The sequence below is a fragment of the Tupaia chinensis genome, unplaced genomic scaffold (genome assembly GCF_000334495.1).
Source record: "Tupaia chinensis unplaced genomic scaffold, TupChi_1.0 Scaffold000545_1, whole genome shotgun sequence".
Taxonomy (NCBI): Eukaryota; Metazoa; Chordata; class Mammalia; order Scandentia; family Tupaiidae; genus Tupaia; species Tupaia belangeri.
In genome coordinates, this window is record NW_006160057.1 from 2461826 (window position 1) to 2486768 (window position 24943).

At 42.1% G+C, this 24943-nt stretch overlaps 1 protein-coding gene and 1 long non-coding RNA gene across 2 annotated transcripts in view; one reads left to right on the plus strand and one right to left on the minus strand.

Moving 5' to 3' along the window:
* The first annotated feature begins 3409 nt into the window (after nucleotides 1-3409).
* LOC114009506 (uncharacterized) lies at nucleotides 3410-7489 on the plus strand. The gene is made up of 2 exons (XR_003550910.1): nucleotides 3410-6020; nucleotides 6159-7489. It is a non-coding gene; the product is annotated as an uncharacterized LOC114009506 (long non-coding RNA).
* DERL1 (derlin 1) overlaps nucleotides 7411-24943 on the minus strand; it is a gene marked incomplete at its 5' end in the record, with an annotated part of 31821 nt that continues 14288 nt past the window's right edge. The window contains 7 exon segments of the mRNA XM_006157525.3: nucleotides 7411-8413; nucleotides 12095-12205; nucleotides 13902-13954; nucleotides 16111-16206; nucleotides 17423-17449; nucleotides 18702-18766; nucleotides 23721-23832. Of these exon segments, the coding sequence (XP_006157587.2) occupies nucleotides 8275-8413; nucleotides 12095-12205; nucleotides 13902-13954; nucleotides 16111-16206; nucleotides 17423-17449; nucleotides 18702-18766; nucleotides 23721-23832 (603 nt within the window).

The following is a 24943-nucleotide window of genomic DNA, read 5'->3' on the forward strand; positions in this document are numbered from 1 at the left end:
GGCAAGAGCACTTTGATTTGCTTTCAGAAAAGCCCATCTCCTGAACCAACAAGTGATGTGGTGGTTAAGAAGACTGGATCTCACATGGCCAACTAAACGGTTCAAGTCCCAGACCCAGCAGCTTAAAAAACACGGTAGGCACATGTGTGTGTGCGTGTGTGTGTGTGTGCATGCCTCAAATCCTGAGAGGAAAGTAGAGATGGAACTCTGGGGGTGCTTCTTCACTTCCCCTCCCTCTCTCTCTCTCCAAGTTCATATGCCCTATAGCAAACTTGAAAAGAAAATAGAAAAAGGAAGGAGGGCTAGCAGGTGGCTTGGTGTCCCGGGTGCTGGAGTCCCACATGGGTGACCGCAGTTTCAGTCCCACACCTGGCAGCTTGCTTTCTCATTCTCTCTCTCTCTCATCAAATTAAAAATAATAAAGTTAAATAAGAAAAAAAAAAGGAAAATTCCTCTCTCTCTTTGCAGGCTGTCGTAATGAGACTGTCAGTCAAATATATCTCTGGATTCTGGATTCCTAGCCACAGGAGAGGCACAAGGTCAAAGCTGAGAAAATGAGACCTGGGATTTGACTCCTGAGGGGGAGAGGTACAAGAATAGAATCAAGGTGAAGCTGGTCTAACCCAACAAGCGATATGGTGAGAGTAATGGCTGCTCCCTGGATCTCTGATCCCCTTTCCACGTGGGGTTTCTTAGCAGCTCTCTGGAATCTGTGAACTAACATCCTCCCAATAAACTCCCTTTTGGCTTAACTTAGCCAGTCCTTTTGGGTTACCTGCAAACAACCCTACTTCACGCATGTGGGGTGAAAGGCCCAAACTCTCCTCTCCAGGGAAGGGCCTGAGCACCTCCAGGGAGAACTTCCAGTCTAGGGGTGGTGAGCCAGGCTGTGGGGACAGATGTATCTTACATCCTTCGAGCCAGGTTTATTACTTCTTTATCAAGATAATTATGATCAAAATCAAAAGGTCCCCTTAAGCTAACAGTGACTGCCCTTAATTAACAAGGACACTCAGCATATCAGTGCCAGCCCTCAGGAAAGGGCCAACACACTGACAAAGAAGAGAGAGATCAGATTCATCTGGGTCAGTTTAAGGCTCTACATGACAAACCGAACTTAGCAAACGTTTTCTAAGTGATCTTTACATCTCGTGCCTAAATGTAACCCCACATTCCCTGTGGCTGCTCCAGCCCCCATAACATGGCAGGGGTTTCTCCTTTCTAACGGGAATTTCTCAGGGGAGAGGAAGCTAAATTTATACTCCAATTAATCTTCTCAAACATTCCTGCCTGCCGTGAGTCTGCACCAAGCCTCCTTGTGCCCAAATCACCCCAACTACTCACACCAGACAGAATTACACATTGTGGATAGACGCTGCTTTAAAAAATATATATCTTGAGTTCGCTCTTCCCATATCTCCAACCTTTTCTTATACCCTGTCTCAGGGGGCTTGACTTCCTTATATGAACAACAGAAATCCTTTCATGCTCTTCAGAGAACAGGCTATCAGCTCGCTCCCTAAGCAGGCCCAATTCCTATCCAACTTATCAGCAGTTCCTTCTTTGGCTCAGTGCGAAAAGCTGTGAGGCACCAACGCGCTGCTGGGCTGCGCTGTGCACTGCGAGCGCACTGTGTAAGCCGCAGTCTCTGTCCTGATGACTCGTACAGACATGGGACAGTCAGTAAGCACTACTACAGGTGCGATGAGTGTCACACGGTAGCCAACAGGGTGCCAGTGTACATGGGAGAAGACATTTAGCTTTGCCTAGAGGCTCCACAGCCCTCTCCTTGGTTTACACTGGCTGCGCTGTGCACTGCGAGCGCACTGCGTAAGACGCAGTCTCTGTCCTGATGACTCGTACAGACATGGGTCAGTAAGCACTACTACAGGTGCGATGAGTGTCACACGGTAGCCAACAGGGTGCCAGTGTACATGGGAGAAGACATTTAGCTTTGCCCAGAGGCTCCATACTCCTCTCCTTGGTAAAACAGTGTTTACACTAGCCCTGAAGCAGCATGATAAAATAAAAACAACTGGCTTTTCCTTACTGGGGCCTTCTGCAAAACTATCCCCTTGTCAGGAAGAGATCATATTCTAAGAGTTTCTCTTCAGGTTGATGCGTTTGAAGCTTCTATTTTTCCAAAATTACACTTATAAATAGTTCTGTGGAATGTTTCTGTAGCTGTGTGCTCTTGCACTTCTCGATACGTAATGGTAATGCACAACCTGCCAATTCCCCTCCTCTACTATGGGTGGAAGTGTGGAATCCATAGTAGGAGTTTGGAGTTCAGGTTTTCGGAGGGCTACTTCTCTTGTTTTACTGCTAAGAGAATTATGGGGAAAGAATTTCTCCAGTCTCCTATTTTCAAGTGTTTGGTTTTTGTAGACCCAAAGCTAACTGCTTCCAACGTGGATGGAGGTTGTGTCCAGACAGGTAGAATGTAAGATGGTAGACCACTTTGCACAGGCATGCAACGACGTCATGCAAGATGGAGACTCCCTCCTCCCCCATTGCAAGCTGGGCAGGGGTCTCTGCTGATGAGCTCAAGCCAAGCAGCTTAGCTTGGGCCTGCCTGTTGGTCCTGGATGTGTGAGGGGCAGAACAGCATCAGCCCACGTGGGACAATAGCTCTTACCTTCTACCTCTGGGATTGAGGATCTCCCTGCTGCTTCTTCTGTCTCTGGGATTGCAGGAACCAGGTTTTGGTTTTTTCAGGGTTTTTCTTTTTTTGAGAGATTTTTGCTATAGGGCACATGCATTGGCTGGAGAGACAGAGAGACAAAAAGCGAGAAATCACCCCCACAGGCGGGATGGCCATGCTGCAATCCCTTTTCCCCCATTCTTCTCTCAGGATTTTGAGCACACAGGTGTGTGGTGTGTTTAAGCCACCGGGTCCAGGACTCGAACCACAACTATGTGGGAGTCCAGCGATGTAACCATTATACCATATGCTGGTCCCAGTATTGGTTCTTAAAGTTCAGAGAGCTCTTTCTCCCCCAGAGCAGGCTGGGTGGCGGTCTCTGCTGATGAGTTCAAGCCCAGGGGCTTAGTTTGGGTCTCCCTGCTGCTGCTTCTACCTCTTGCCTGGCATGATTTTCAAATCACAGGACTAACTACTAGCTGGCCATGTGGGATACATCCATCTTAACCACCAGGCCACTGGCTGGTCCCAGTTGGCTTTTTTTTTTTTTTTTTTTTTAAGGTTTTCACCATAGGGCATGTGCATTCACCACTGACAGAAACAGTGGGAGGGAAAGTGAGAAATCATCACTCGGGGGCAATGGCCATGCTACAATCCTTTCATCTCCTGGGATTTGAGGCATATACGCACATGTGCCCAGCATGATTTTCAAGCCACTAGGTCTGGTCTGTGACCAGCCATAGGCAAGTCCAGCACCTTAACCACTATGCCATCTGCTGGCTTCCCAGCTGGCTTCTTTTTAAAGAACAAGTGTGAAAACCTTTCATTGGCTCCCCACTGCCTCCAGACTGCGGTTCAAACAGGAAGCTGAGATGAAGCCCAATATGCCTTTCCTGGCTCCTTCTCTGCCACTCCCAGGCTATATTCTATACTTGCAGCTTTTACCTGGCTGCTATTGTTGCTGCTCTCCTACCTCAGCCTGGAATTGTCGATCTATCTCTCATGACCAAACCTGTGTCCAAAACAAGTTTTGACTTCTTTCTATTCAAGCAGTTTTTCAAACTGTATAACAATTACAGCCCCTCCTCACTTAATAAACTACCTGTTTAATGACCACTTAGACTTCCGACCCTTGGTCCTTGTCTTGTTCCCAGTCAGTACTCGCTACTGAAGTGCTTGCAATCATGCAAAACGATGTATTTCATTTATAAATTTGTACTTTATTGTGCACTCATAACAGTTTTCAAAATAAAAATGATTGTATCAGATATATATTACCATGTTGTGGTGTGTTTTTGCTTTCTGGAGCTTAACTAATCTATGCTTTTTTGGGTGGGCAGATTTTATTATTCTTGCTTACTGACCAAATTGCTTAACAACCTAAGCATAGGAATGGAACTTGGTTGTTAAATGAGGCGTGCCTGTACTCGTGTTCACTTATTTGACAAATATGCCAGTACCTATAGCAGGCCACACGGTCTGCTCACTGAAAATCACATACCCTGAAGACGGAAGCTATGCCCTTTGCATTTGCCTTGGCTTCCTCAATGGAAAGCAGCAGCAAAGGTCTTAACTCAGAGTTGGGTTCATAGTTTATCTTTGGCACCTTCTAGCTCCTAGATCTTAAGGAACTGATTTAACCTCTTTGAGTCTTAAATTTCCTCATTTGGAAAATGGGGGTGCTACTATCAACCTCACGAATTGGTTTAAACATCAGTTCCCAAATTCAGCAGAATATCAAGAATCACTAGCATTTTTTAAATATGTAGAATGGATGGGCCAACTGCCAGGAGTGCTGTAGACACTGCTGTTCTGCAGGCTGAGGCACATGGGAGACCCAAGTTCAATTCCTGGCTCAGCCTAAAAAGCCAAAGGCTATGGTGAACATCTGTGGTCCCAGCTACTTGGGAGGCTGAGGCAAGAGACTCTTTAAAAAGAAGCCAACTGGGAAGCCAGCAGATGGATATGGCGAAACCCTTTCTAAAAAACACCACACATGTGTACACACAGACACACACACTGAATAGGGATGATGCAAGACGGTTGCATTTTTTTAAAGTCCCAAGAAATTCTCACATATAGCCAGACTGGAAAACACAGATCAGAGTCTTAAATTATTTGTCAAGTATCTGTCATGCTAATGCTCAATACCCAGGGGTGTCCCTGAAGATGAGATTCCTACCCTTACAGAAGTGCCGTGAGATAAGGGGAGCTTGTGAAAAGACATCCTGCACTTAAACCACACACATAAGGGGCCAACCCATGGTGTGGTGGCTAAGGCAGCTGAATCCCATATGGCTAACTGCACAGTTCAAGTCCCAGACCTAGAGGTGTGAAAAACAACCAGATGCACGTGCTTACATGTGCAAAATCCTGAAAAGGAGGGAAAAAAGGAGAAGGGACTACAGCATGGCTGTCTCCCACAGAGGGTGCTTTCTCACTTTTCCTCTCTCCATATCTCTGGCAAACACATGTGTCCTCTGGCAAAATTGAAGGAGAAAAAAACCCAGAAACATAAGAAACTACAGGACATGCTACCTCCACCCCCATCCACAATTCCAATTCTAATGACCAGAGCCACTCTGGAAAGCAACAAGTAAACTACCAGTAAACAAATGTTTGTTCAACTCGGCCTTGTTCAGATACTAACAGTTACAAATCCAGGAAAAGAGGAGTAACATTTCCCAAAGGTTAAACCTTGTTATTCAGAATATCAACCTACTGCTCAAGATTTAAAAAGGGGAGAAACCAAGTTGGCAATGAATGAAGGCGCTGGCAACTGCAACATTGCCTATTATTAGATCAGTGCTACTCCAAAGGTAGCTTAGAACACAATGATATTGGCAATGTCCTAGCCTTCCAAAAGAAGTAGGCTTTGGTCTTTCTATTGTTTTGATATTTCCCCAGTAACAGAAGAGGGATGCAAAGCCCTCTCATCACCTTACTTGGAATAACTTTCACATGGCCTGGGTACAGACTTGGGCATCTCACCCTCAAAGAAACAGGCTCAGGGATGTCATGGCATCTGTTACCACTCTCTGTAGGTTTTACATCGAAAAGGGATTAAACTAATTCCTTTAGTGTTTGAGGACTCAGACAAATGGGTAGACAAGACACCACAGGAATACTTGAAAGTATACTACCATCAGATAGGACTCCTAACCCACAGTGTGGGAGCATCCTGCTTCATTAAAATGAAAACCCAGGAATAAAATTTGCAGGTATTAATCCAGGTATTTTCCAACATGTAAACAAAGCCAAGTACAGAAAAGTTTGCTGTGTCACTCTAGTGGCAAAAAATACTGGACACTTCTGAAATGCTCATCAAGAGATGACTGGTTACGTAAAACACACAATATCTAAGAAAGCAGGGCAGGTAAATGGAAACTTAACACAGACAACCTTCAAGTGGTACATTTTAATTTACAGTTTTTACCAATAAAAATGATTAGTTACAAAAAGGGAAGTCCTCTATACAAAATAAGGATTTTTTTTTTTTTTCCATTCATAAAAGGTAAATGGAAACTTAACACAGACAACCTTCAAGTGGTACATTTTAATTTACAGTTTTTACCAATAAAAATGATTAGTTACAAAAAGGGAAGTCCTCTATACAAAATAAGGATTTTTTTTTTCCATTCATAAAAAGAATCCACTGTCAGGTCTTCTCTTGCCTAGTCAAAAGTCAATAGTTTGTTTTAGTAAAAATTATCCCAGAAAGAGGTGATCCAGACAAGATCAATAAAATAATCAGCTTGCTAACTATGTTGAAAAATAATTTAAGGAACATGTTATCTAGAACTGAAGAGTTCTAAATACCTGTAAACCTTTAGGAAAACCACTGCTTTCAGGCATCTGAGTGGGTAAGAGGACGTGCATGACCTAGCTCACCACTAGAATCTTCTCACACAGACTAAGTCTCCACCCCTGTATATGCGACCGAACAGAAATGGCTTCTAAAATTTTACAAGTAGATTTTATTGCGGCCACATGTCAATAGCAGAACATGTGACTGTTGAGGTTCTGACTCTCCTCACCGACTATTTTCAATCATATAAATTAACTATGGGGGGAACACAAATGAACTTCATTAAAAATGAGGAGCTGCTTTCAAACTCCTACTTCCTACCATAACACACATCACTATTTAAGAGTGGGAGGGGAAGAATAGCATGCTGTTAGAGCATGGCGCTTCCTGAAAAGAAATGATCAAAATGTTTGAAGACTTTTTGGTTGACTCAGCATGGCAGCCACGCAACACTGTCCCTAATAAGAACTGTCTCCTTCCAGAATAAACACAGAAAATAAAAGAATTGTGTGAAACAACAAAGCCTTCAAGAAACTTTTATTTGGTGATGAGCTGAGCTCTGATGGAAAAAGTCCACCTGTGAAAAACGGAATTGTGGGTATTTAGGCTGGTCTGATTCACAGAGCTTGTACATTCATGACTCTATAAAGATCCTCAAACACAAATGGTTCTAAAGCCATTACAACCCAAAATTATATGATTCACTTAGATGTGTTTCTATTAGCTTTTAAAAAAAAAAAAAAGCTCTACGTACAGAGAAATGCACCTTCCTCACAATGAACGGGAATCCTTGACCAAAAGGTGGGGGTGGGGACAATTTAAGAGTAGGAGGTTCTCCCTTCCAACTTTCTCAATGAACATATACGCAGAATGAGAATGAAATGGAATCAATGCCCAGGAACCTCTCGAGAGAGCATCCCTGTAGCCAATGTGATTTGGAAACGACTAACACAACACACAACCCAACACACTAGGTACACAAGTCAGACACCCTACTTACAAAACACAAAGGGATTAAGTTCACCACAGTCTAAACCTAACCCCTGTGTTAGATGCAACTCCACTATAGTTTTGACCACTTAGGGAAAAAATGCCTAGCGACAACCCTTATAACCTCATTAATATAAATCTATGGCCCTCACTGACTCAGAGGTGACTTTTATAAAAACATCTGAAGAGGTGGCAAATGGTTGCAACTGATATCAGTTCGAAGCAATTCCAAAAGCTGAGGAAGCTCTTCATCCACTGCTTTAGTCTTCTCCCCTATTGTTATAGTTCTGCCACCAAAGGAGGGAAACTATGAATAAGTTCTTTGTGACCAAGCCTTGGCAAAAATCAATAAATAAGAGGGCTTGTCCAAGGCAAAACCATTTCATGGGCAACCTCCTCTAGCTGCAAGTTTGGGAACTGGGAAAAGTGGGAGGGAGGCCTTTGTGCAAGAAAAGATAAGAGTCCTGCTGACAAGGATTTGGTTGCCAACCCCAGCTGCCTGGCTCAGTGCCAGCAGACCAGGACCTACTAAAACTCATTATTCCGACGGAAAGGGAAGAAGAGAAAACACCAAAAAAATATAGTCAGCTTTGAAATTTGCACAGTTGATATTTGTTCTTCATAGCAGTAAGGACTTGAATGAGAACCATGAAACTTGAGGAACACTTATATTTTTCTTCGAGATTTAAAAAATGTTGTCTCGTACTCAAAGACTACATTCAGTGTGGGTCAGGTCCAATGGCGTAGCAGGAATTCGGCTGTTCAGCGCACCCAGCACTGGGAGGGAAGGTCATCTGAGCAGAGGGCTGGTGGGCAGCCAGAGGCCTTGACTTCACTGGTCTCCAAGTCGAAAGCCCTGACCCCAGTTGTGTCTCCCGCCACCACCATTCTGATCAGCAGCTCTCCTCATGCTAGCAGGGGGCACGCCAAATCCTGACACCCCTCCTCTCCTGCTGGGCAGCCAGCGGTACCTAGAGCAGACAGAAAGGAGACAAAGCGAGAGGTGAGAACGAGGTCACTTCCGCAGTTACCCGACCATCGAGCACATCTCCCTCTCCTGGTGGCCCCTGGCACCTGTCAAGGTGAAGGAAGCAGGGTGGATGTCTTATTTAACGTTGTCTTTTCCACACTTCGCTCAATGCCCTGACCACAGATGGCACTTGCTTCTCATTTCTCTTCAATTTATTAAGCTTTCAGTTATATTCACACTCTAACCATTTTTTTTCCTGGTTATAACAGTAATTCATGCAGAACCGTATGGAAACAAAAATATTACACCCACAAGCCCAGCAACCCAGCAACCAGAAAGAACAACTGATGGCATCTCAGTATACCTAAATATGGATCAAGCTGGATAGAAAGATACAAAATAAATTTATTTTCCAAGGACAAATCCACAGCCTGTGTGTTTGAGCCCCACACAGCATTTCCATAATGCTCTCGGGAAGAAGGCTGCATGTCTGGGAGGTGGGTATGCTTTCAAAGCATACTCATACTCTCCTCTGCAGCTGTAATCTTCTCATCTCATATGATGCCAAAGCTGAGGCTCAAAAGGTTAGGTGATCTCCTATCTTAACAGTTAAGAAGAGTCACAGAACAGCTACACAAACTTAAACCTATGCTGTCAACAGCATTCTGAAACTATTTCCCACCCTTGACTATGTTATTAGTAAACTGAGAATGTGCTTAGAACAATTCCACTTCTCAGATGCTAATGTTTAAAATGCCGCTTGAAGGTAAAGGCACAAAGCACAACATAACCCAATAGCCCTGTGTCAACCTCTCTCGGCACCGAAAGTAAGCCACAACAGGTCCTCTGCCCACAGCAGAAAGCCTGAAGAGTGTGCCCTATACTAACGCAGCTGCTACGTGAACTTCTCTTTCACCAAGCATCCATCTGCCCCAGACACTGCATGCTGGTAAACTCATCTGCTCTTCACAGCAATCCTATGAGGTAGTAGCCCCCACCATTACCCATTTTACAATGAGAAAACTGAGGCAAGACTGAGTGGAATTCTTGGAAAGTGACAGCTGAGTCAAACCCAGGCCACCTGGCTCTAAAGCCTGCAACCAGCACTACTTACTATATGACATGCCTCCTGCTTGGGATGGAAGAGCAGTTAATGACTGGAGTCCTCACTTACTTGCTTCATCCTTAACATCGACATGCTCCTTCCCCCAAAAGACAATGACACCCCCCCTTTTAAGTCTTTACTTCTTCAATGAGAGAAAGAGGAGCACCGTAACAGTCTCACGCTGCAGTCCTCATCCCAGCCTTCCCCGTCACCAAGATCACAACACATCCCTTACGTGTACAAGTCAAGCCAGGAACCAAACCCCAATATTCCATATGGCCTCAGCCTTGTGGAGTGGTGTGCTGTCACTACACCACAGCTGGCCACAGTGACCCTTTCAAATAGAAAATTGTGTACAGATGAGAAAATAAAAATACTTTTCTTAATGGAATGCAGAATACTGATGCATCTTAGAATTCTACAGTTCAACCTCTTCTCTTTTAAATAAATGTTGCTTTACCATTAAATCAAAATATATTTCCAAGTGCTTATTTTCAGCATCTGTGATGTCTGGTACAATAATATTCCTCCAAGGTACACAACAAAATAGAACACTTTAAAAAGGCAACGCTAGGGTTGTCTCGCTTTGCTACTTTCTCTAAGACAATATAGAAGCTATCTTCACTGCTTAAGCAGATACTGAATTAAATGCAAGTAATTAGTATAAAAAGACACCCAATTATACATAATCAACAAAAATTTACGGTAATCTCGAAGCAGTTACTGCTTTTGCAAGGGGCTACACTTTGTCATCTGATCTTTATGCAAAAATTGAACAGAAGGGCTTCCACAAACAGAAAAGCTCAAGTAGAAGGCAGGTTCCAGTGTGCTGCTGATTTTGCCCCCAGAATTTCATATACTTTGTTGCCTACAATTGAGAAAAACTTGCAAGCAGTTAAGTCAGAACATGGCCATTTAAAGTAAAATAATTTTGGCTGCCCCCCAAGCACCGAGCTTTTTTTAATTGATGCATCTGCCATCCTTCTTGATAAACCTAGATCAGAAATCCAAACCTGCTGTTATTATGTCCTTTGATAATTAGAAAGCAGATTGGTCATTTGTTTTTTTAGCCTGAAGGCAACCCAAGGCTCAGAAGAGAAACAAGTTTCTTTTTATTCTCTTAAAGGAAAAAACATCACACACACAGAAGTACTGCACTTCTCTGTCTATTAGAGCTCATAGTGCAAACGTCTTTTGAAAATATACCCTAACCTACAAAAGGAACGTGGGTAGGTAGAGGGGGCCTACTCAAACATAAACCACCCTCACTAACCCCTTGGAAGAATGACAGAACTGCAAACATTAAATGAGCAAGATTTAAAAGGGTGGTTGGTTTTTTTGTGTGTTTTTTCCCCCCAAGCTTTTAAATGCAAGCTATTACTGCACATCCCCAACATGAGATTAGGCGTGATTGCCAGGCAGGCTGTGACACCCAGATGGTGATTTAACTGGTCCCTTCTTCGACAGCCTTTTGCTTCGCTGACAAAATGGTCATACTATTTGCATGCTCAAGTGTGTGAGCGTTTCTTCTCAGCTCGTCAAAATCCTGCCCCATCCCAACTTTAGGAATACAGTGAACAGCTTTCACTTACTGAGTACCCACTCCTGTGCTCCAACAATGGATCACGCCTCTCACAGTCCTATAAGACAGGGGCTTCTCCCAACTTACGGACTTGCAGACCGAAGTCTAGAGGTTTCCTTAAATAACTTGCCCAAAACCCAAATAGGTAGATTCAAATCCAAGTCTATCTCAAAAAGGCAAAGTTGTTGCCTTTGGCCTCCTCACTTGAGTAAATCCAAAAATCAGATAAAGAATGAATATATAGGGACCAGCAGTTGGCGTAATAGCTATGTTGCTGGACTCCCATGTAGTCGACCACGGTTCAAGTCCTGGACCCAGTGGCTTACACTCACGCTGGGCATGTGCGTGCGTGCCCAAGATCCCAAGAGGAGAATGGAGGAGAGGGGACTGCAGCATGGCCATCTCCCCTGGGGTGTGTGTGGGGGGTGACTTCTTGCTTTCTGTCTTTCTGTCTCTCTCTGTATTTCTGGCGAACACACACGCCCTATAGCAAAAACCTCTCCAAAAATAAAAAGAATGAATATAGACTCCCAGGGAGTTGAGATCATACAAACCTCAAGACTCATTTTAACTGTGAACGGTCCTATAAAATTTCTCTTCTATAATATTTGATATAAAGACAAGTAAAATTGCTAGCACCCTCTTTAGCCAAAGTTAGGGGGGAAACTGATGCTCTAAAAAGTGTACCTGGCCCAGCACCCCAGCTTCACACACCAGCAGAGCTTCATGTACACCAGTCAGCTGGTAGCGCTGACATGTTTCTTGTGATGTCTGCAGCTAGTCGTCAGTGGTCCCTGGCTAAATGGGTGCCATGGAGGAGACTGAGCCGTGGTTTTGATCCCTGTGATGGTGTGACTAAGGTAAGTCATTTGTTGCCTCATGTTTCTTCATTAGACAGTGAGTTAAATCTTCACTCTTATGCTCTTAGCAGGATACACATAAACACGCACAGGCAGTAAAATGACTGATAAGTGAAAAAGGAAAGAAACACTTACAAAAACTGAGGTGTAGACAGAAAATTTCTTCCTCCTAAATCCATTGGGTATCTGAACATTAGGAAGAAATAAAGATGTCCAACAAGATTTCCAATTAGCTCATTGATTACCCTGCAAACAGAGAGCCACGTTAGTTTAAGGACACTGAAGCAATGAAGTGAGATGCACCACGTTTTAACAAATAGCACAGGGAAGAGATTCTTCACTACAGCCCACTCACAGTCCCTGGGAGTCTGCGACAGCTCTATAATGAGTCCTTCTGTAGTCTGAGTGGAGGATGCTTTCTGCAGGAGAGGGGAAATCAGTCCTACCAAACTAATGGAGACTGCTGCCCCTCAAGGCCAGCAGCCCTTCTCACATCTCCGTCAAACCTCAGCCCATCCTCAAAATATTGTTCTTGCTACTTCCTGCCTTAAGAGTTGGGGAAGTTGCAAAGCAACTTCTGAATGCTTTCAATCATGAATACTGCATTTGCAAATCGTGGGCAAAGATAAAACTTGCCCAGAGAGAAGCATGGGAGTACGGAAAAGATGGCCAATAAATGCCTGCTCTCCCATTCCCGGGCCACTAGGCACTTCTCTCTTACCTCCTGCTCCCTTGAGTGTAAGGCACCACAGAGATCACTTCAGAAAGCTGGCCTTCAACCATGCAATCCCAAAATAAACACGGACCTTCTTCATTTTTCCCTGCCTTACATATAGGTCACCTTCCAACTTTATAGATTCACTGTCTACGATATATCCTTTGTCTTCACCCAAAACATGATTTCTACAAGACAAATCAACATCTCCAACTACTCCCAGACCCTGTCCTTCTGAGTGGGAGAGCAACTTTCCCCAGCTCAGAATGTGCTACGCGAAATAGAGTCTGTCCACCCGATTCACTCACTTCTCATCAACGTGCAGAAGTCAGCATCACACAGTGCAAATATGTCAGCCACGCAGCAAACTGGTACTATTAACGTCTATCAAACTAAATTCTTGAAAATAATTTGTAGTATAAGAAATGAGTGTTCCTAGCTGCATCTTAACGTTCTCAATCTCAGTTCTAATTCCAGAAATTTGACCCTGTTTGGCCAACATTTCTCTACTATAAAGCCACTTACAAAGCTATTCCCATCGGGACCAGAAATAAGCATAATGGCTATGTCACTGGACTCCCATGTAGTCGACCATGGTTCGCATCCCAGACCTGGTGGCTTGAACTCACACCAGGTGCATGTGCGTGTGTGCCCAAGATCCCGAGAGGAAAATGGAGATGGGATTGCAGCGTGGCCATCCCCCCAGGGGAGTGATTTCTCGCTTTCTGTCTCTCTGTTTCTGTCTGGCGAGCGCATGCACCCTATAGCAAAAACCTCTCAAAAAAAAAAAAAAAAAAACTATTCCCATCTAGAATCTCCTTTTCTAGGACTGGTGAGCAGTTTTCAGGGCATTCTAGAAATACCTTGAAAATAAAAGACATAAAAATTTTACGCATAGCTCTTAAGTCAACTCAGATGCAAACTAGGTCTATGTTTGCTCAATGTGGATAGTAAATCAAAAAATACATATTTATTAAAACATACATATATAGAAGCATATTACGTTTAATAATGAGCTAACAAAATTATAACCTTCCACGTTAAACATGCTTAAAGCCCTATAATTTAACCAATTACACTGAAATGAAATTATTTCATAAGGATAAGTTTCTAAAACATCAATGTTGAGATTCTCCAAAGGTTTATAAAAATTAAAGAAAAAGGATAAAAATTAATGGACCTTTTCCAAGGATTAATTTCCAATTAAGTAACTCTAATATCACTTACGAGCCTCCAATGATATAGTTGAATCCAAGGATAACCCAGGGTAAATAGCAAGCCTAGGGAAGAACGGATAGAAACATGAATAGCCACATCTGAAGAACATTTAACCACTAGGAAGGCTGAAAGGAGCTTTATATAAATCCACTAGAAAGTTATGCAGATCTCTCTGATCAATCTAGCAGCATTCCTACTGGATGTTAAACTTCCTCTTGGAACTAGAGGGGCAAAGTACTTTGTCCATAGTTCAGATGCAATACACACCCTGTTCAGTTAAAACTAAAAACAGCAGTGTGTACAAGGAGTCTGAGGGCAGTGGGGTCAGGCAGGCTCCAGTCCCTAGATGAGGCCAGGTCCTGCAGACTGGGGTGGGGTGGGGGATGTCTAGGAATTCCTGGGAGTCCCCATGCTCAGCCCCAGCCTGCACTCCACATCAAGCCTCCCAGAGGCCCTGGAGTGGAGTTCACCCATCTTCCTGATGAGCCCAAGAGTGCAGGACACTCAGGAACTGCAAAGTTTACTTTGACCCTTTTGGGGACCCACCAACCCCTACATAAGGATGAGACAGGGGTGAGGAACACCCTCTAGCAATAGCTTCAGAAAGTAGATGGGTACTGGGGCTGGCAGATGGTCTGGTGGTTAAAGGTATTGGGCTTCCCACATGGCCAATCATGGTTCAAGTCCCAGACCTGGTGGCTTCCTTTCTCACTTCTCCCCGCCCCCAGTCTCTGGTCAAATTGGAAAATAAAAAATAATTAAAATAATTCTTTAAAAACAAAACAAAACAAAGTAGATGGGTGTCTTATGGATGCTACTAAAAACATGGCACATAACAAAATGGCACAAGACTTCAATCAGCAAATTGTTATAATAAACTCAAACTACCTCATATTTGTGTATTCTTCTTTTATATATTTTTAAAAATTACTATGAATTTTGGGAACCAGCAGTTAGCGAATGGCTATGTCGCTGGACTCCCACGTAGTCGACCGTGGTTCGCGTCCCGGACCCGGTGGCTTAAAACTCACGCCAGGTGCATGTGCATGCATGCCCAAGATCCTGAGAGGAAAATGGAGGAGAAGGGATTCCAGCGTGACCATCCCCCTTGGGGGGTGATTTCTCGCTTTCTGTCTCTATGTCTCTCTCTGTCTGTCTGGCGAGCGCACACGCCCTATAGCAAAAACCTCTCCAAAACAAAAAAAAAAACTAAAAAATTACTATGAATTATCTCATTACATGTTGAAATCTCAAACTAATACTCTCCCAAATGAGAAAGCTCTCCAGATGAATTCAATTTCTGAGCTCCTTACCAGATTCAAGACATTGCATCAAGAGCTAAGAGACTTGCAAGGAACTCAAAAAATCGTAGACAGTTACACGCAACTTCAAGGCTAAATATGGTAAGTACTATGAGAGGAACACAAAGTACTGAAAAAGCCCCAAACACGACACGAATTCCAAGCAGGAGGAGACTCATAGAGTTGTTCAGTCTCAACTCAAATTACAAGGAAGAGGGGTGGCTTGTGGTGCAGAAGTATGACATGCTCCTCAAGAGAAGCCATGATCCCACTGGCTGGAGGATTGAAGGAAGTGGCATGACCAAAGTCCACGGAGGGTAGTCTTCTCTCTCCCTCACTCTCCCATGCACATACATGCACTCGGTCACGAATGAAACGAAAATAAGGTGAAGATTTATATGAAGAGAACTAGAAAGGTGTTATACATGGAAAATTAAGACACAGTACAAAAGGAAGTATTTGAGAGCAAAAAATATCAGGAAAGGCATGATGTATTTTTCTATGCAAAAATGCGTCATGAATTTCCCTGTGACCCAATAGTAAGATTTCCCTACAAACCAATAGTCTGTTTTAGCTAAAGCATAAAGCACATGACAGGGAGTGGGGCAGGCAGACTGTAAAAAACAGGGTTTCACAGGAGTATCTTTTCTCTTCTCTCTAACACACACAAACATACCTGAGATCACTCAGGGATGTATGCCTGAGGGGTCTGGGGTGCGGAGAGAGTGAAGTAACAGCAAGGGACTCTGCACTGGCTACAGAAATAGAGCTGGGACTAAGGAGGGGTGAAGGGGGCTCGCCTACGGTACACTGCTCTGCAGTGACCTCTTCTGGATGAGTCAGAAAGTACATCTCTAAGCTGAGAGATTTCTGCAAAGGCAAATGAAAAGGAAGTTTTTCCAACTGAGGAAGAGTACCTTAAATCGTGTTCCAAACCAAAATGATACAATCATGTCTCTGTTCAGCTGGGCCCAGACATAAAGAACTGACATGATCAGGGGAATCATCAGCAACTGCAAAAGAAGTCAACATGTAAAAGCCAGGCCCTGGAGGCACTTGTAAGGTTCACATAAATCTGCTATGCTTATTACCCCTGCCCTCCAAAAACATTCTCACAGGTATTCAAAAGCTAGACAATTTAATTAATCAGAATTATACATTGATATTTAATTTATCCAACAAGGAGTGTTACAAAAACTTCTAAAAAAAATACAACCCAATCCAAAAAGATCGGGATCAAGCTCTGTTACTTGTAAAAAGGAGGCAATGCAGTTTTATTTGCAATACAATTTTAATTTTTAAAAATGTATTCCCACAAGGCTGAAAGGGGTTCAAGTCCTGGACTGGTGGCTTGAAAATCATAACAGGGACCAGCAGTTAACGTAATGGCTCTGTCGCTGGACTCCCACGTAGTCGACAGCGGTTCAAGTCCCGGACCCGGTGGCTTAAACTCACGTTGGGCACGTGTGTGTGTGTGTGCGCCCAAGATCCCGAGAGGAGAAAGGAGGAGACGGAACCGCAGCGTGGCCATCGCCCCTGGGGGGCGCTTTCTCGCTTCCTGTCTCTATGTCTCTCTCTTTCTGGCGAGCGCACGCACCCTATAGCAAAAAAACCTCTCCAAAAAATAAAAAAAATCACAACAAATAAATAGGTAAATAGTGTGGTTTTTAAAAATATATATATTTACCCACAAACATGCCTAAAAAATACTATAACCATTATTCTCAATATTCAAACGGAATAAAGAAGCCAGCCATAAGCAAGAAAAGCAACGATTTAGACACTTCACATAAAATCTCTGAAAATAAATGACTTGGGACCAGCAGTTGGCCTATGTTGCTGGACTCCCATGTAGTTGACCACGGTTCGAGTCTCGGACCCAGTAGCTTAAACTCACATCGGGCACCTTTGCATGTGTGCCCAAGATCCCGAGAGAATGGAGGATAAGTGATTGTGGTGTGGCCATCCCCCTGGAGGGGGTGATTTCTCACTGTCTGTCTCTCTGTCCCTCTCTGTCTTTCTGGAGAGCACACATGCCCTATAGCAAAACTTCTCCAAAAAAAAAAAAAAAAAGACTTAAAATCACCAAGATAATAGAGCTATAATCCTATACTTCCAAAATACCACAAAATTAACCACATAGTTAACTCTGTCAATTCTGCCAAAGGCCATTAATAGTAAATCTGAAACCTATAAAAGAGCAATTAGATAGTTTAAACAGACACTTACCTGCATATCCATTGCTAAGCCAGTAATCTTGGTTGATAAAGTTAAAGAATAGGCATAAACAAAGCACTCTGTACCTAGGCAAGACTAGTCTGATTAGTTCTGCCATTTAAAAGTTAATTTAATGCTAGTGTTCTGAGGGAAAACACTTTTTTATACTTCGGATTCTTTAAAACATCCCAGGGGCTGGCAAATGGTGTGGCGGTTAAGGGAACTGGACTCCCACATGGTAAACCATAGTTTGAGTCCCAGACCTGGTGGCTTGCTTTCTCACTTTCTCTCTCTCTCATCAAACTGGAAAATAATAATAAATAAAGTTAAATAAAATATTTTTTTTAAAGTTCCAGAACCCAAAGGTACCTAATAATCTTCCTTATGACTGCCCTACTAGACTACCCTATGACAAAGATATTATCAAAATTAAAGCTTTGGCAAATGACTCAGTGGGTCACTGGGCAACATCCTCTTTTCCTTCCCTTGCCACTGCATTTCTGCAACTCTCCTTCAAACAGAATGGAAAAGTGTGTACCCTCTGATACCAATGACTCTACTTGCATTCATGGCTCTCCAGCACCATTATAATCCCAAACAATTTTTTTCTGCCCTTAAAGGAGGGGAAAGGGCATCCAAAGTGCCACATTTTCTAGTGCTTAGCCAAGTTTAAATGACAGCTGGGCCCAAGGGCTACTGTGAGCTCACCCTGTCTGCCCAGGAATCCAGCCCTCAGGCCCTTCTGCAGCTCTTGCCAGCTGCAAGCATCCCACAGTCCTGAAGGCTGCTGACAACTGCAGTGGATACAAACAGGAGACAAACTGTGCCCTTTCCTAGGGCTGGGGACTTTAGAGAGGGGCTGAATTACTATTTAGGACCCCAAAAGAAGAACAGCAATGAAGTCAGAAAAAAATTGCTGGTTGTAAATTAGTTTTCTGGTAAGGACCACAGATTTGCAGAGCTGTCTCATGGCACAGAACGTCTCTGTGCTTCAGTTAACAAGCTGTCACCCATGAGAACGCAGAGAACTGAGAACGAGCAGAGGGAACAGTAATAAAACTCAACCAAATGTGGAAAAATCCCACAAAGGCAACAGTGAGAATGCATCTCTCATGGGCTGCATGATTTACTACAGCTTTTTAAAAGGACTTTATTGATTCTTAATTACAAACTGTCGGCAACAAAGATGCGAATACTGTAATTTGATATTTTTATAGAATACTGTCTATTTCCCCAAACCTGAAAAAAAAAATTGTGTATTTCTGGCTCATGATAACAGACTGAAGGATACCACGATGCAAATCCAGTTAAAAAGGAGCATGAATAAATAGTCTGCTGGCCTCCCATCAAAAGCTCCTGGAAACAAAAATAAGCCAAATGTCACGGTTCAGAATTTCAAAACAATGTTACATCTATATAGAGAAACATTTCAAAAGTTATAGAGACAGCCCAAATGAGAATATTTTAAAAGTCATTCCTCTCAAGAAAAGTGCATTTTAAAAAACATCTAAACCTTGTCCTCAAGTAGGCCTGACCCTAAGTTACCTGAGCGGGTGAATCTGCTCTCCTAACTGAATTGTAGTCAGTGGCATGTTCTGACTACCACAGGCCACAAAAGACCCAAAGGGAGGACAGGACGGTCAGTGCCACAGCTACTGAGGCCCCTCAGCCCTAAGGCCAGTGAGACCCCGGCTCCCTGTCAGCCTTGCCATCGTGGCTCTCGTCGTGGCTCTCGTCATGGCCCGATGGACACATTTGTGATGACCTGGTTAATCCCCGTCTCCCTCCGCCAGACCATAAGTTTGGCAAAGGACAAATGGGCCCGTTTTGCTGACCACTGTGTCTCCTCCAGCATGACTGCTGGCAAGTACTTCATCACCATCATCGTCATCCCTGTTAGACACAATCACAACCGCTTGTTCAGCACTGGGCTTAGATACTAAGATTCAGTCTCTGCCCTCCAGGAGCTTCCACTTTAGTAAGGCAAAACAATGGGGAGGGGGGACAGAATAAAGGGACAGTCAAACCTTTCTACAGCCTCTAATTCTTATTCCTCATACTGCCTCTGTGTGGTAGAGCAGAAGGATGTAGGCCACCCTCTTATAGACAAGGAAATCAAGTCACATGACCATGTCACATGGCTGTTAAAACCAACCACAGAGAAGTCTAGCTATGAGCTTTCTGGTCTTGTACTGCACCCTATACCAGGTCCTGGCATATTACCAGGAAGGACAATCACCAAAGGCCTGGCCTAATACATCCAGTTAGAAGGCTCTGAGAGAAGCAGAGAAAAGAACAGAAATGAAAGCCCATTCTAGCTCAAAAGTTACCCTCCCTCTCTCCACCACACCGCATCACAGTTACATGATATAGCTAGTGGATTATAAAAAAAAAAAAAGACAGCATCAAAAAGACAGAAAGACCTATCTCAAAGAAAATAGGTTTCCGGCGAAAATCTCTCCAGTTCTCCTTTATTTCTCCCTCATTACCTCAAAGGCACACTTCAACCACAGTGTGAAAAATGCTTCGTGCTCTAATACAAAATCCCTGTGATGAAATTCAATCAAAATTTTAAATTTTAATCATAGTTGTGCTTCTTTTGATGTGGCTTTGGCTTTGTGCCTCTTTAGATTTAGTACTTAAAATACTGTAATCACATAAACTACAGTACTATTGGTACACTATCTGGCATGCTTACAACCGGGAATCTACAAATTAAGTGGTCTCAAATTGCAGTCTTCCAGTTCAAATCACAAACTTCATAAATAAGTCAACGCTACATATACTTAACGATTTAGGCAGGCAGAAAAACATGCAGGTGGCAAACATTTTGTCAAAAATGTTAACTTGAGGCTGTAGAGTGGGGAGAGAACTGGAAATCAGTAAACGTGGGTTCCGGTCTCAGCTGTGCTATCTCACAGCTTTTTGAGCTTTGGGCCCTGTCTGGACCACTGCTTTATTGTCTGTGAAATAAAAAGGTTTAAATGGAATGATCTCAAAAGTTCCTCTATATACTAATATAAAGCAACATTGTTCCTTAAAACCAAAAACTGAAGCTAGGACAAATGTCCAGTCCATCAACTAATGAATGGATAAACAAAATTGGTATATCCATAACAAAATCTTACTTGGCAAGAAAAAGGAATAAAATACTGTTACATGCCACACAGAAGAACATTTAAACATCACGCTACACGGAAGAAGTCAGTCATAAAAGACCACAGACTGTGTGGGAGCACTTATGGGGAACATGCAGAATAAGCAAATCTAAAGAGGCAGAAAGTAATGGATGCGGTTTCTTTTAGGGGTTATAAATGTTATACAACTGATTATAATGACTGTGCAACTCTGTGAAAACACTAAAAACCATTACATTGTATACTTTAGATGGGTGAATTGTATGGTACATGAATTATATCTAATAAAGCTGTTTTAAAAATGCTGTGTGACCGAGGAGTAGGGAATGAGACAGCAACGTCTAAGAATCAAAACGAACAAAAGAAACCAAAAGCCTAACTATCCCAGAGATTTGTCTTAAATGTTTATTAGGCAGAATGTTAATTAAATGTTAATTCAGGCAGAATATTACAAATTAGTGTGTTAACTGACTAGGTAATAGGGACAGGTAAATGGGTTCAAAGACCTTGAGTAAGCAAGAAAAGAGCAGTAGAAATAAGAAGTGGTCATGAGTTTATTTATCGCCATTTAGGTTTAATAAAAGTATCAGGGTTTTTTTTTTTTTTTTTTTTTTTTTTGGTTAGCAGGTACACATGCTCCAGAGAGAGATGGTGGAGGAGCATCCCCTCTAGGGCATGGTTACAATGGAATTTCTTTTCTCCCATCTCTCTGTTCTTTCAGAATTTTGGGCACACATGCACGTGTCTAGTGTGTTCCTCAAGTTGCTGGGTTCAGGATTGGAACCGTGCAGTCAGCCACGTGGGATCCAGTGCAGAGTCAGCTTTAGAATTATTTTTTATATCCTTATATTTCAGAGATAAATACTAAAATATGTAATAATGAAATGGTATCGTGTCTGGCATTTTGTTTCAAATAATTGGGAAGGACAGTCATGAGACAGATAAAACAGGACTGGCTAAAAGACTGAGTAATGCTTAAACAGGGTACACAATGACACATGCTACCACACTGGTGAACCTTGAATCTATTATGCTAAGTGAAAGAAAGGTTAGTCACAAAAGGACTACGAAATCTCTTGAACAGGCAAATCCACAGACACAGAGAGCAGATTAGTGGTTGCCAGAGGAAGGGGATAAAAAGTAATCACTTCAGGCATTTAATTCAGGGGGTGATGAAAATGTTGTAGAATTAGATTGTGGTGATAGTTGTGCAACACTGAATTTTATAAGTTTGAAATTTTTCATAATGAAAATGTATGGTCTGGCCTTGTGGCCTAGTGGTCAAGGGAACTAGATTCCACACGGCCAAATGCAGTTCAAATCCCAGTCCCAGAGGCTTGAAAAACATGCCTGGCAAAAAAACATTCATGCCCCAAATCACAATGGGACAGAAATGGAGAAAGGATTATAACATGACCATACCCCATTGTGGGTGTTTTCTCCCTATCTCTGTCTCTCTCTGGTAAAGGCATATGCCTTCTGGCAATTTTAAAAAACAGTAAAATAAAATGTCAAGTACATGGTCACCGATGATCCACACTTAATTTAGAGTTTACTACTGATTTAAAAAAAGAAAAAAATACTGAGCTAATCCATGGCCTGGTGGTTATATGAGTGGGATCTACATGCTGCCCATGGGGTTCAACATCCCAGAATGGCACTTGAGTAATGTGCTGGGCATGTGTGCTTACATGCCCAAAATCCTGAAAGGAGGGACAAACTGTGTAGAAGGAACTGTGGCATGGCATTCCCCATGGGGGGTGCTTTTTCCACCTTCTCCCCCCCACCCAAGTTGGCAAGTACATGTACCCCTCTGGCAAAAATTTTTAAAAAATATATATTTACTCCAATAACTTAATCCTAAATTAGTAATATCAGAAAAGTAGAATGCTAAACAACTCAGCACCATAATCCAGGATGAACTGGACCAAGGGAGAATGAAAATCATATACGCAGGTAGATTTACGGGTTAAACCCCTGATGTGGTGAGAGGCCTCACTGTCAGTTTCACCTCCGCCAGGTCACTTTATTTCCATCTTCTAGTCTTACTCTGTGAAACTCAGGGCCCAGGACCTTCCCAATAGTAATAGTCTACAATCATACACTTTGCATTAATAGAATACTCACTTTCTTTTTTAAAAAGTAGCCAAAGCCAATTCAAGGAAAAACTGTATTTGGCACCAACTGCGAAAATCTACCATTACCCTGAAGTTATATCCAAGTTGATTGACTGATGTACAATTCTCAAACATTTGAACACTGACTTAGATTGGTGGTGGTTCAGAATTCTATCCCAATCTAATAGTCAGCAGGTTTATAGTCTCTGAAGCCAGACAACCTTTTCAAAATAATTTTGATTTAGCAAAATTACATTCACATTTTGACCCAGTGTATCATTTATTGCTTCTTAAGTACAAGCAACTCAGAAAAGCATGTAAGATACTGTCAGAAATAACAAATCAGTAAGATACTATTAAAAAATATTTTTAGTTTATTTATAACACCATTTAGGTAGGCATACCTAATAAACTATCACATTATTAAGTCCAGCTATTTATTTTAATGTTAAGTGTTTCAATTATAGAGAATAAGTCTTTGAATTACATACATCCAATCTAGGAGACACATACGAAATGTACATTCCAGCCCAAGTTTGCAAGGGAGGGATGCAAGGGAGGGGTCTTCAAAAAGTTCATGGCAAGTACGTATAATTAAAAAAAAAAAAAAAAAAAAAAAACTTTGCAAGCATGGCTCTCAAAAAAATTTTGCATCAAAATAAATTTGTACTTCAATTCCATTTTTGCACAAACTTTTTTTTTTTTTGCACAAACTTTTCGATGTCACCTCGTAAAGTCTAAGGACCACTCTGAGAAAGAAATGAATAAAATAAGTGAGAGGCACCCAGCTCTGCCACTGAAGAGAAGAGCAAGACATGGAAAACTCAGATCCACTCTTGGTTTCACTTCTACAATGGTGACTCTGCTACTTATACCTCATGCTGGTTGAGGATTAAAAGTTGAATAATTAAGGGCCCCAAAGAGTCCCAGCCTGAGCACCATCTTTATGCTATTTCTCTAAATAATTCTAAGTGCCCTCAAAATTCTTCCAACTAAGTCCACATGGATTACTAGATTAGAAAGAAACAATACTTTAAACAACTAGGGATAACATACCTGTTTCAAGTCGTGTAGAATACTGATATAAGAAATATAAATTGACCAAATAAAGAAATCCAGTTCCTGGACCCACAGGGAAATAAAAGGTGGCAGTGATTGGCCTCCAAATCTGTCCAGATAGAAATAAAAATGGCTGTTAGTTTCCTAAGTGTGGTTATTTTTTTTTTTAACAAAACAAAATCAACGTTTGCAAAAACCATTCTCCTCAATAACAGCTACCAAAAGATTCCACCAACATAAAATAATTACTGAGGGGACCAGCAGGTGGTGTGGTGGTTAAGGTGCTGGACACTCCCATATGGTCGACCATGGTTTGAGTCCCAGACCTGGTGGCTTACTGGCTTACTTTCTCACTTTCTCTTTCTCTCTCTCTCTCTCTCTGTCTCTCTCTGGTCAAATTAAAATAAATGAATGAATAAGTAAAATTAAATAAATAATTATATAAAAAATAAAAATAACAATAAATAAGTTTAAAGTTTACTTAAGGTCACACCACTTACGACCATGGCAATTTGCAAATCAATGGGATAAAATGACACCATAACATAAGCAATAAATATTTCTAGGTGAGCTGAAAAGATCAAGATGAAGTACACGATTAGTCTTTACTGAAATCAGGCATACAGTTAAGCCTATGTCAAAATGAATAAACCAGAAATCATGATAATAAAATAAAATTAGAGTTGGTCCCATAATCTACCGATTAAGGGAGCTGGATCCCCTATAGCTGACCTCTGTTCAAGACTGGACCCTACAGCTTGAAAAGCATGTGGAATACATGTGCATATATGCCCAAATTCTTTTTGCAATAAAGAATTACTTATTTAATTTTATTTATTATTATTATTATTATTATTATTTTAAATGTGCTATAGGGCTCATGCACTCATCAGAGATAGAGAAAATAAGAAAGTAAGACGCCAGACCACCAGGTCCATGACTCAAACTGCAGTTAGTCATATGGGAGTCCAGCACTTTAACTACCCCGCCACCTGCTGACCCCTTGCCCAAACTCTAGACAAGACTGTGAAGCTGAACTAAAGGGATTGTGGCGTGACCACACCCCATTGTGGGATACCTTTTCCCTCACCTACTCCCTGGCAAGTACCTGTGCCCTCTAGGAGTTACAAAGGTAATAAATTTAATTTTAAAATAAAAAATAATTTTAATTAAAAAAATGAATTACAAATACTTAATTTCAAACAGTACAGTATCTCTGT